At 39.9% G+C, this 13,994-nt stretch overlaps 1 protein-coding gene across 1 annotated transcript in view; it reads right to left on the reverse strand.

The window, feature by feature from the left end:
• agap3 (ArfGAP with GTPase domain, ankyrin repeat and PH domain 3) overlaps positions 1-13,994 on the reverse strand; it is a 73,079-nt gene that overhangs the window by 17,704 nt on the left and 41,381 nt on the right. Inside the window, exon 13 of the mRNA XM_085439988.1 lies at positions 8,931-9,086. Within this exon, the coding sequence (XP_085296114.1) occupies positions 8,931-9,086 (156 nt within the window). The remainder of the gene's footprint in view (positions 1-8,930; positions 9,087-13,994) is intronic.

Genomic DNA, 13,994 nt, shown 5'->3' on the forward strand with positions numbered 1-13,994 from the left:
TTGTCAGGCAAATCATCTAATCAAAGAAATTACTACTTTTTCCCCCATTCATAATCAATTCACCCTCCTTGCTGTGAGACACGAGCCTGTGCTGTTAAATGACAGATGTCTGATGGACGCCACTAATGTAGCGATCCCTGTGCCGCGGCGGAGAGCCATCTCTTCAGGGGGAAAGCAATAATCCAATTAGCTCGACGCCGACTTCAATTATCTGATTTAGTTTGTGGAATCGACTTCAGGTCACAGAGAATCAATAAAGACTTGGAAGCCTCTTTATTTAGACTTATAGTAGAAAAAGTCTTTATGTTGGTGTGACATAAGAAAACACTGATGGGATTACAATATTTTTTAAAAAGATAGAAGCCTACCATTAAAGATAAAGAAGCAAATAGGTGAAAGAAAATAAAAGAAAATTACATTTAGAAAAAAGAATAATTGCAATACCCACATTAGAAATCCATTTTTCTTGTCAAATATACCTTCAGGTACAATAACTAATGCATCTGATTATAATTTGTGATTTTCAGACTCAAATGTTGTTGTACTTGTGTTTTCATCTTTTTAAAAACCTGAACAAAGCTAATTATTCTGTTGGCTGCCCAGGCAATAAATTGGAGGCATTAAAACACTTTCATTATGGAGATTAAAAAAGCGACGGATGGCTGGTTTCTTAAACTGATGAGTATACAAGACAAAACAAATCCAATTCTCCATGCATAGTAATGCACACACGTGAAACATGGTGTAACCACGGAGGTAGCACACGATTGTATGCAGCAGGAATCTTTATGTGTGACCCATGTACGGTCATTACATGCAGCTCCACTACACAGTGCAGCAATTCAGCTCCACGTGAGCCGAGGTCAGAGTGTTTCAGTAAATCTGAGCGTGAACCGAGTGTCAAAGGTATCGCTGCTATCTCGCAGGCACCTGCAATGATGAGCTTGTACAAGCACCATTAGCGCTTCTGTTATTACTCAATTGTTGCGGTTAGCACACGGCTAACAGAGGAACCATCACCTTCTCACATTAACATAAGCATTAACCTCCTGACCATATCAATCTGGGAGCCTAAGGTCAACAAGTTCTTGCCAATTAGAAGTAAATTACCACTGCTCTGCGAGTGGGCGGACGAGGAAGAACACAATTTAAAGCCAATGGAGGCACAAACTGTGAGGAATGACCAAACTATGATTTCCCTCAATTAGCATGGCATAATAAAAAAGAAATTATAGTGTGATGGCCATAAAGCTAAAGAGGAAGGAACAGATAAAGATACACATCTTCGTCCGACATTAAATGCATCATAAAACTGTTCAGTCACAGGTTCATTCGCAACTTGATGGCACCTCGCAGCAACACAAAAGCACTTTAATTAGCAAAACATTTCTTCAAGATACAAAAATAGATGGCAAATAGTTGTTGTTTTTTTACATATTAACTACACTGGACTTACATGAGTTCAGATTTTTTAAGTACCTCTGCTTAAGTAGTTACATTGTGTAATTACAATGTAATTACAAAGGAAGATACTGTACCCCCCCTCCCCCTTTTTGATTTCATATTTAAGTTATATGTTAATGTGAACAAGTGAAGTTATAAGACAGACTGTGAGCAACCATCATTCATCTTAGAGAGACGGCTGTTTTTCTGACTTGTTATGATCCTGAAAAACGTGTTCAGGCATTCATCTGTGGCAGGCTCGACTACCGCAGTAATGTAGTCCAGTAAATATTCTTCCAAAAACATTAGAGGAAGGCTGCAGCTTTTCCATACCACTGCTACAAGGTTATTAATCACATTTAATGATGGAAAGCACATGATGCCAGTTTTCTCAGAAGTACACTGCTTCTCACATTCAGCCTGAAATGACCAAGTTACACTGATGCCAGTCGCTTTATGTGCCAAACTGTTCAATACCAAACTGTCAGACATGCATTATTCCTCACAGAGACAAATTAATTAGGGATACAGCAGTTATTGTCAGTTCCGCCCAAGCTTCAACTTGCTACGTTCTAATTTTAAATTGTAGAAAAGCAACCAGTACGGCTCGTTGCGTTATACTTTTAAAGACACACCTCTTCAATCTGACACTAGAATTGCTAAATAATAATAGCCACATCTAGAGTCACTGAAGCATATGATCATTTAATCAACATTACATCTTGGGAATACAAGTGTAGAATAAGACAAATTTAGGGTTTCAGTCAGAAAATTGTGTTTCTGTCACTCATATAAAAAGTGTGCTTTGCTGTGACGTGACATGTGTCTCGTAACGTGTAACTGCAACTCGCACAGATATAAATGCTGCCGATGGAGTCGGCCACTAGCACAGGCTGCGTCATAGGCTCTGCATAGATTCAGCGCAGGAGCATAATTCAGGCGTTACTCTGTCCAACGATTTCACAATGGTGGAGGGAAATATTCATTATGTAGATGCACTGAGAGTCATATGGAAGTCTATTCGCCCCTCCATTTCTCTCTCCTTCCTCTCTGTTCCTTTCTTTACAGTTTTATATTTCTATATAACAGAAACTTTAATATAACAGTTTCTTTTTCATGTTTTAATATGTTTGTGCTTTGCCTGTTTTCAGCAGGGCTTCGAGTCCTGCTCTCTATGTTAAACATTAAATTTTTGGATAGTGATCTACTACAAATTCTAAGTGGAGCTCTGTGTTATGTTAAGATATATATTTTGTTTGCTTTATTATTTATTTTAGTATACTGTCTTCTACACTTTGTACGCAGGAGTTTCTAGACCTGAATCCACTATTCACACATAATGCTTTAAGTGCATTTAGGGGATAGCTGTCTCCTTTGTGTTATTGTACCGATGTTATTGAGTACTTCCTTTATTATTGACTGGCTGCCATTAAAAATATTTACTTGATGTGCAAAAATCAAATTGAAACCTCACAGACAAGACAGTGACTCGAGGATGGTGCTTCCTCTATAGCTGTGCATGTGCAGCAGATGTACCATCGAGAACCTGTGGACCAGATTAGCACCTCAGGGGGTTTGGTCCTGAGCCCAGCTGTGCTGTCTAAAACGCAGTCTGCAACCCTGGATCTATCTGTCTAAGCCCTTCAAAGACCTCTGGAGACCGGTGTCACAAACCCTTTGAGATGACTTAGCAAACAGCTCTTCACCTTGAGGACTCTTTATTTCATCTATTTGCATGAGCGCTTCACTGAAATGACAAGGTGCAGAGGTACATAAGGTGAGCTATTGTTTTGGTGTGTAGGATGTGCTGTTTTGTGTCGTATGCATGCATCAGGCAGTCACTTAAAGAAGTGCTTGCCGTTCCCGTGAATTAACGAGCAGTTGGGAAGAACAGGCCAAGGCGGTGCCATCTGTAAATGTCACAGGCACTGCTTGCTCATTTTACACATCATTAAAGCCAATATTCCTAACCTGTATCAGAGCAATCAGGAGCAGGCCATTACTGCGACAGGGGCCCCAGGGGAACCACGACCAAACTCCGAAAGAAAAAAGCAGAGAGGAAGAGAGAGATAGAGCACACTCTTTATCTATCTGACACACACAATTCTGCACACTTTTACACGCACACACTCGTGCTCAAACAAACGAGGAGCACACCTTCCAACAATAAACAAACACATGAAATCAGCACCAATACCACTACCCTAATAGCTAGTGCATTTAACAACAGAGCAGAATGAAAACAGGGCCAATTATACATGTATCTGTGGGCAGTGTGTATAGAGCCCAAATGAGAATCTTGTTATTCCTTTCCCTCTGTACTGTGGCGCTCAGAAAGCTAAGCCATTACAAGAGTGGAGGCTCCAGGGACAGCTTTCGGAAATGAGAGCGAGTCAGGGAGTGACAAAACAAAGTATTGAGATAAACACCCACCATTAGCACAGGCAGTTAAACCTCCATTTCCTAATCCCCAGCTGGACTCCAGAGGATATTAACCCTTACTTTACTAAGGTGCAGGACAACAGAATACTGGATTACAGCCGGACTCTCAATATAAGCAAAACTTTAGCTTACTATCGACTGGCCTGGGTTAGGGAACATAGTCCAAAAAAGTTTTGATGAATGAATATTATAAATGTTATAAAAGCAGTTAAACATTTTGCAGCAGGCACTTAAATATATTGTGTTACTAGTTGGGTTGGTGCACTGTATGCTAGGCGTTCTCATTTAACATCACTGCAAATTGGTTTTGTTTCTTTGTCCAGTTGCTAGCAGGTAAATATGTCATTAATTCCAGATTATTACACTTATCACACTCCTAATCCGCATCCAGTGGTAAGCTTCTTCAGTCCATTTATACCTCTTCCTTAGCCACAGTAAAGATGATCTGAAACGTGCTACATTGGTATTAAAGCCCATTTAGTTTTCAGGGTTTGCTTATTTAAGTCCGTTTGAGTTCTTCATGTTCATATATAAAGTAAAATGATTCCACTGGGTCGACTGTGGCAGACTGACAACATCAAATTTAGTTTAAATGGTTTTTAAATGAAAGATGATCTACAGTTTTCAACCAAAGTGAAGTTCCCATCAGCATCAGCATTCTGGCCACGATCTTCAAACTGATTCAATTTAACCTTTCCAGTAATTTAACAAGGGCGGTTACCATTATGATTCTGAGAGTCCACACTTTTACAAACACAGAAATAATTTCCCCGATTCTCCTTTAACTGCTGATAAAATTACATCGAGTGCTTTCAACCACTTTAAACTCAATCAGCTCAAATTTTACATGAAACTACTCAAAGATTTAAAGTGATTATCCCGTTTCTGCACTTTTTTTAATTCAAAAATTAATTTGTGAAACAGAGTACACTGAATCCAATTCTGCTCTGTCACAAACAAACGCTTTATTCTGAATGCCTCCAACTGAGAAAAAAAGGAAGATGTTATCTTGCATTTATGTCTTCTTATCATATATTATGACTTAATATGTCATATTAATGTGAAATGTTATGAATGGTTTTTAACTATTATCATGTCTGAGTGCTTTAATAATTTTAGATTCAGTAGGTTATACTGAGGGTCTCCTATTTGTTGATGTTTAGATGCAGATTTATATTACATTACATTTACACCTAGAATTCATCATATTCATTTTTTCTGGAATTTTTACGTCTTTTTGTTACTGACAGTTACTTTGATAGACAATAAAACACAAATTCACATTCAAATTGCATCTATTACTACGATTTCGAATCAGGCAGCTAAGCATTTACTTATAAATATTAGGAGTATAAGTCACATCAAATCTAAAATTATATTTATAATATGCATCGCTTTCGTGGAAGTGTTTGATTTTGACACTGCAACTAACCTTTAATCACTCTTGCAAGAGCTACATTCAGACACTCCTTTGACTTCATCGCCCGAGTTTTTGATCTGTTACGGTTTGTGTTTTTTCTATGTGTTTTATGGGTAAGTAGATGCACTGAAGTCTCAAAAATGACAAAAACAATGACTCAAATTAAACGTTAAACTCCTACTTATAGAACAAAAAAGTTGTCAAAATGGCACGTTAGTTGATGATCTCATACCGTAATCTTTTCTAAATCTAATAGCAGATATTATACGTCTTAAATTTGACTTATAGAAGTTTTAAATAATAAAAATGTTCTAGTGTCTGAAGCAAGTTCCCTAAGTCTTCAAAAATGGACGTGCAGTTTGACGGCCTTTGTTTGACTGGACGTCTGCAGATCTCGTTATCGTCTGCACATCAAACACATTCTTATTTTCTTTTAATTTCTGCCACTTTAGCAAGAATAAATACCTCCACCTATAAAACTGGAAGCATCAGCAAGGAAGGTCTCGTCACAGTTTACCTCCGTCCCGACACCCCCCACCCCAGCTCACATTGGGCAAGCTAAACTCCCCAAAACAATGAGCATTTGATACACTTTCTTTAAAAGAGAAATACATTAATGATGCTCCCTGACAGTCTGCATTAATCAGAGGGGGCTCCCCCTGAACACAACTCTTTATCGGCCATCGATTTTCCAGTGGGTTTATGGCGAGCGACACATCGAGAGAGCTCGTCGCCGGGCGGCTGCTGGGAAACACATTACGGGGCTGTCAGTTGTCTCGCCATGCATCCTGCATCATTCTTTAAGCACATGAGAAGTTCATTACACCGCACAGCTCTGACAGTGCATAGGATATTAGGGACTGTGTCCCTTGTGCCTATTCTTGGTGCAAGTGCAGCGCATTAGACGTAACAGAGAGTTTTGACTTTATCCAAATATGGCTTCAAATTGATTGTGGAAACATGGCCTTGCATTAATTTGAAATAAAATCATTTTGAAGCACAATAAAAGCTAAATTACAAGAGAGTACAACGGATGACTCAAACCCATTTGAAAGTATGAGCCCATCTGCCGAGTGTTTAGCCTGTAATCTTCATACTAATGAACTTAGTTTTAACATAAGTCTAAATTTCTCTCCACTTTAGCAGTGATTTGGAGAAGCCTCGCTAACTACTGTAGTGCCATATTTGGAAATTATGTTGCAGCGACTGTCTCTCCAGGCTCCCGTGTACATCCCACACGTCCCACGTTGACCAAAATGATTTCTCACCTTAAGACGCTCACGCTGTTTTGATTTATGATGCTTCACAACTACTAAAATTCAATTTCAGCCTGCATTGCATGCTTCTGATTTGCCCCGTAAATGAGATAAACTGATAGCAATTTATTCAAGGATCCCACCTCATCTCTCCTCTCTCTCTTTCCTGTTCTTTTAACAGGAGACACAACTCACATCCCAGACTTGGGTGAATCCAATATTTAAGCGATACGTCTGTATTCCAGAGCATTCAGCAGAACAGACAAGCTGATGCTAATAGAAAAGCTTGCAGAGAACAATGAGAGAGACAGAAAACAATGTGCATGTTTGATGATGTGAGAAACATTGAGAATCTGCCTCCTCCTGTCTGATTACTCTTATACTTCGGTCTCTGAAGTAAACCTTGCACCGTGTGGTACACTTATTGCCGAGATATAAAGGGGTTCGATAATACCAGCCATCGCTAAGTGAAGACTTTAATGTGACTGTGTAATTCTGTCAGGAGATATACATTAAGATCTAAGTAATGTCAAATAAAACTGAAGAAACGGGTGCCTTGGAAAAAAAAAAGGATGCTTGATTAGATACACAGCAGCTCATCCCATTTCTTGGAAGCTGGATCGCTGTTTAGAATGTAAATAAAAACAGAATGCACTGCTTTGGAAATCACTTTAAGGCTGAAAATAGTCTGTTGAAACTGCTAGATTTTACTGCTTTTGAAAAGTATATAATCATTTTGAATTTGATCCCAAGTACATGGTTCAAAAAAATTGGGGCATGCGTCATGGAAGACAATCTGCTCGCAGATAATTAGGTTAATTGGGAACGTTATTGAATATACATCTCCAAGAGACGAGACGGAAAGACTTCGTGGGCATATAGTTCAATAAATTAAGAGCATAAAAATGCAAGGAAGGTGGGATTTCATCACCATGGTACACAGTTTGTAATTTATTTAGCAAATCGTGGATGTGGCATTATCGATATAATAAAGCTAACCTCAGTGATAGCACTGATAACTTATATATCTGTGAAGGCACCATAATGCTTAATGATAAATACAGGTTTTAGAGCAGAATGGCTGCCATCCAGACAACGAGACCATGCCACGTGTTAAGACAGCGCGGCAGACACACTGAAAATATAGTGACCATTATAAAAAAATAATATATAAATGTATTACAAAATCAAATTGAAATATATTATTTCAAAAAACAGCAAAATGTCTCAATTTCAACATTTCTATTCTGAATTTAACAAATCTTCAAATGACTGCAAATCAATTCGATACAACGTCCCAACTATTTTGGAAACAGCGATGTCTGTTCTGAAGGCTAACTCAGAATATTTTAAGACTGCCAGACTACCCCTACAGAAGCCGATGTCACCACACACTACCCTAGCAATAAAAAGGGCACCACTTATCTCATACCACTTATCTATGTGATGCTGATGATGTTCCCTCTATATAACAATGTGGTCAGCAGACCCATTCAGACTTTAAAGAGAAGCTGTCAGAGACCATGATAAAAAAGTATAATGATTATAAATGCTAAGCCCCATTTAGGAGGCGTCAATGCCATTGTTGTTGTTATCCAGCGTATCAATCTTGTTGATTGATCATCCCGTTCTGGTGACATCAGTTTTATGGCCTCTGAAATGCGCCACAGTGTTTTCACAATGCCATCCAATTAGACTAGTCCATTCATCATTGGACTGAAGAATCATTATTAATTGGGTGGAGAGTTGACTGCCACTCCCCTGCTGAGGAGGGCCACATTCGCTATTCACGCAACAGTAAAATAAATGGAGGCTTTGAGGGTGAACTGTGCAGGGGGCCACAGGGAGATACAAAACTACACACCTTTATGTGTATCATAGGCCACATTCAGCCAAAATAAAGAAGATTACATGCACTTATTCCATGACGACTATAAGGAGTCATTTTAAATCTGATCACTGAATAGCACATATGTTAATAAAAACAGTAAAAGGATGCAAAGAAGTTTCTATAGTTTTTGTCTGTATACATTCATGCCTACCAGTTAGGGCTACTGTTTAGATCTGTGCAACTTTATGTATCTGTGTGTGTGTGCAGAGCAACCAATAACCAAAACTTTGAAGGAGAAAGAATTAGATGGCATATCTGGTAAATTTGGTGCTATGTGTTAAACATAGAAACACAAACTGTACATGTACAATCGCAATTTTTTTTGTGTGTTTGCTCCACAAAATGAAACTGAGTCTCTATAATAGTAGGTGAGTATTTTGCCAGTCAGTCCCCTGTGCAGCACTTGAAAGATTTATATATTTTTGTTCATTCTGCAACTTTTATCATCTAGCTAATGTAGCATTGTAACTTTTCATACCTTCATTGCCTGCGGATAAGCCATCTGGCTTTGTGATGCCTGTGCTCTTTTTCCGTCTGTGTTTCTTGCGGTTTGCGTGTGGCGAGGGAGGTGGCTCAAGTTTAGGACTCGTTGCACTGCCCACACTCGAACCGGTCAGATCACTCGTCCCGTTAGCTGTGGGAAAAAAAGCATAAAAGGGGAAACAGTTACTGTTTTTGAACAGCGAAAGAAAACACACTCTGGATTTTCAGCCTTATCTTTAAGTTTAATTTTTACTATATGATCATCAGCTTGATGATCGTAGTTCTGACTACTAACTGGCATCAAACCTCACCAAACAAATAAAGTATGACAGGTATGTTTATTAATTTTAGCTCGTTTTAAACCTGATTAAATGCAGCTGTCCCATTGGTGGATCACTCATAGAAATGTGTAGAATAAGGTTCTGCTTTTTAGACAGAATCAATTCTAGTCAAGATAATATTTCCAAACAATAGAAAAAAAACATCATGATTTATTCAAGAACTGTGAGGATGAACTTTGTTTTAGATTTGACATGTTGGGAAAAAAAATTGACATTATGATTTTCTTCTGGAGCTTCTGCAGGCAACGAATACACAGAGTAATGACTTCACGACTACTGAAGGAAAAATTTGACGGAGACAGTGAAGAAAAACAAGGTCATGCGGGATTTTCTGTCTTTTGCTATGATGATGCGTGATACATTTAGAAAAAGAGATGCAGAATATGGATGAAAAAGGGAATGCTGGGTTAAAAAATTTAAAATGACTTCATATGTATCCATAAATGACTTTTCCCTTGCAGATCAATATCATCAAGGTGACTTTGTGTGGACAATGTAGACTTAATATTTTGCAGATATACACATGTCTCAAAACTCTTACGTTAGTGGCACAGCAAGCGTTAACGCAATGAGTTACAAAAACAGAGATTGAAGCTAAAATAATAATAATAATTTTATCACGTCCTAAAAAGGGTGAAAAAGTATGTTTGCACCATGTTAATTCCTGTGAAATGACAGCTGAGTGTTTACAATATTGAAAATATCATGAAAAGTAAATGTAGACTTGTCACAATCCAGTATTGCATCTACAGTAGGAGGAGTTCAAAATGGCTACGAGAGCTCTAAAAGTAACTGTGTAACAACTCCAGCTTTAGATGGTCTGAAGGACAGGTATGGGGCTATCACTGAACAAATGGTTACCTAAGTTGGCCTGCGGCAAAGCTCTTTATATGACTGTCTGAGAGTGACAGGGGGCTAAGAGTCGGCTTTGTTTCTTGTAAGTGATTTTATAAATGTGATATTAACCTGTGCTACCGTTGGGCAAAGGGATAGGAGGGATGGGACGATAGGAGGGGGATGTCAGCTTGCCATCTTTCTGATTTCCTGACATTTGACATCACTTTCCCTTCTTTCCCCCTCCGGATGCCATTATGAATCTGGGAGCGGGGGCCAGGGGCCTGGGGGAAGCAGGGAGGGAGGGCCAGTAGATGGGCCCCATATTGCTCTCATCTTACCACCCTGTGTGGTGCTGGCAGCCTCCTCCATTGTCTCCCATCAAAAGCTCATTGTAGTGTGGCAAACTCCATTCATTTCCCTGTGCACCGTCCCAGCCCCAGGGGTGGAGTGCAGGAGGACAAGGGGCTCAGGGATTATTGCTGTTGTCGTTGCCAGTTGCACATGCTATAATGTGCGGCACTGTGCCATTAGCCAGTGTACAACATTAGGCCTAATTCGGTCATTACCTTTGGGGAGATGGGGCTGTCTTGGAGGAGTAAGATGGGCTCAGCGGGGGACTGAAGATGCCTGAGCGGGGGTGGGGGGAGCTCAGAGGATCGGGGATACACTGCTCGAGTGTGGGCAAAATATAGGAAACGACACCTGAGACGAACATCATTATGCCTGCCCTCCAAATTATTCTTGATGAGAGTTAATGTATACAAACCGTAAAGTCATTACTGGGAAAAATTAACAAATTCATTAAAACGATCTCTAAGTTGTTTGAAAACAGGAGAAGTGTCTTTAAAGGTAATCTTAATATTTCAGCATAAATAGCAATGTATTGATTATATGCCATCACATTAATAAACATAACATTAGTGCATGAGCTGGAGCCCATATATTAGGCTCTCTGGTGTTTTGAATGGCAGCGCGCAGCCACACATGTAGCAGCTCCTAGTCAAGGCGTCTGTTTCAATTTCCCTGCTCTCTTACAACAGCCCCCCTGAGACGAGTCATTAGCTGGCTCAGACAGCTGGGGGCACAGGGGTCCTCCAATGTGCCCCCCACCCCCCACCCTCTGTTTCCTCCTCCCTCTCCATACCAGCGTCTGTCCCGCCAGCACAGCTCCGTATGGCGGGTGGAAGACTCGAGCTCCAACCTGCCTCCAAAGTGACAGCCAGCATTTGTTTAATGTCGCTTGAGGTTAAAGGGGAGGGCTGCCCCTCAGGGGGGCCCAACCGTGTCATAAACACCTCTAATTATCAATTTCTGCCCTTAATGTTGTGGAAAATGACCCCGGCACAGCTCGCTCTGCACCTGAAACATATATATATGTAAAAAGGTATACACACCCCTTTGTTTGCATCCACTGGGCTTTAAGAAGTTTGTGATATTCAGGTGTAGGAGCAGGACATTTAAAACTACAGCACACATCACTAAGCAACAATAGCAAAGCGTGTGAGATATAATAGTTTTATATAAAGCCCCTGAGTGGTTCTCAGCTCTAAATGATGCATGGCAGGTTAATTAAAATTTGTTAAGTTGACAATTATGAAGTTGAAAGCAAACTGCAAGCGAGGAATTCACCGTGGCATTATTAGCTGGCTGTTAGCGTGCATGAGGGCCATCAGGACCAAGCTGGGTAATGAAGCACGCTGGGGACCAGAAGTCTCTTTACCCACTCAGCCAAGATCACCTGGGCAGCAGAGTAGGTACGAGGCTAACCTGTGATTACAGTGTATTGCACTCCCAGCACTGAGATGACAGCTCCAGAACGGAGGCCATGGGTGAGACAGAGGGCGCTGCTAACATCTTTACCAACGCTACGCTCAAAATGAATAAGAATGAAAAATGGTGAGAGAGTGAGCAGCAGGGGGGAGAGGGTGAAGAGAATTGGGGGGGGGGAGTCATTTCATTGTTATTCAAGAGGCTCCGGGTAAGGAGCACTATGATTCCGCCAGGCCCCTTGACATGGCAGCCCTGCCTGTCCTCAATCAAAGCCAACGGCTGCAATTAATGGCAAAAATTAGAAACAATCACCGCCTCCCCCTTATTATCCTCAATTAGAGCGTACTAATCAAGGCCTGATCGCGCTCTGCTGCTCTCTCCAAACTAAATGTCAAACTTCATTACGGCCTGGCGTAGAAATCAAACGCCCCACATGCCATCACCCTCGCATTGGGAGGCCAAGGTGTAAAACACAGTGCCACAGGAAAAGGCTATCTGTGCATTAAGTACCTGTGTGCTGATGTGCAAACTCAGAAGAGAGAAAAAAAACACTCTTATATAAATAAATTAGCAATGGTGCAAAAATAAATTGGAGCACAAGGGATTAAAAAAAGGGAAGCGACGCAAACTTTGCATGGACTAAGGTTTTGATAATCAGCACAGCATTGTCAAAAAATTCATATTTTCATATTGGCATGAAAACTGACACGGCTCACAAGCCCTTCTGCAATTAACAATTATTTCAATTATTACAGGTTAACCTGATAAATACTTCTTAATTAATCAACTCTTTGTTCCACGTAAGCATCACTTATTTCTGACAAAACAATTTTATACATTTAACGTAAATAAAATGTGATAAAATATAACTAGAAATATTATTATCAACCAAAAATATATCAGAAAACATGAAAAGATAACCTTTGAATGATGTAAAGTTTTACTTAATCAATTTCCCCTGTTTTAAGACCTGGCTCAAGGCATCGGTGACACTGAAAGGCAGAAGTCTTTTGACTTTGACTTTCACTCACGCATTGACAAAGACTTAAGTTACTGTCATCAGCCAGCCTATCAATTGACTGTTTGAGCCTCTTGCTTTTAATTCAGGCTCAAAGATTGAGGTGCGTGAAGGAGACCAGGATCTAAACAAGCATCCAGTGCATTAAGAATGGGTGTCTTTATGAATGCAAGCAATAGAAAAATTGGGCCGGGATTTAATCAAAAATCTGCGCTCAATATTCAAGAGATGCTACTACCTTGGCTTCTGCCTTCGTTCAATAGGTTTACAAATGAGGACATTCTTTAAATAATATGGAAATGGTTACCTGGCTAAGATGCATTCATTCTCCAGTGAATCATCAATCTGCTGTTTTTGCATCTCAGAATCACATTTTATGTTAACCTGCAACCTTCACCAAGGATAATGGAGTGATTGGGCATGGTTGGAGTCAATTCACATGGCAAAACATGAGCAGCCGTTACTGCGGAACACCCTCTATTGATTATTGAAGACACATTAGGAAGGAAGATAAGAGGGTTGCGTTTCAATCAAGTTTGTGTTGTGACAGCCCGGCATCACTTTACATTGCAGATCTGCTCTGCTACTTTAATTCACGTCCTTAAACTGTAAGGAGACATTAACGGCAAGATATTCAGCAAAGTTTCTGATGCTGCGTTCAGCGTAAGCCTTTAACTGTCTGCACTGACTATGCACTGATTACAGAGACACTTCTCTTCCTCTAACATAATCTATCATTTGACACATCGCTTCTGCTATTATTTTCAGCTCATTTGCCTCATTCAAGCTCATTTGTGGTTACCTTAAAAGTAGCATGAAAATAATTGAAGAAAATAAAATAATGGAGCAAATTGTATCTGATTTAGTTGAAGACTGGATGCTGGTTAATGAGCTATGTTAATATTAAAGGCTTTACAGTTTACCAAACATGAAAATAGGAAATTCTAGCCTCCTTATTTCCAATAGCACAATGTTTAGGAAGTCCTATTTGTTCTCTGCAGTTCGGTCGCCCAACCCGCATTCACAAACATCCCCACAGACGCACACACACACACATTATAATGCAAACACGCTCTGTGGAAAACAAAATCAC

This window comes from Copadichromis virginalis, linkage group LG18, assembly GCF_057382275.1.
Source record: "Copadichromis virginalis isolate Kocher_CV1m ecotype Utaka linkage group LG18, C_Virginalis_male_GT1.1, whole genome shotgun sequence".
Lineage (NCBI taxonomy): Eukaryota > Metazoa > Chordata > Actinopteri > Cichliformes > Cichlidae > Copadichromis > Copadichromis virginalis.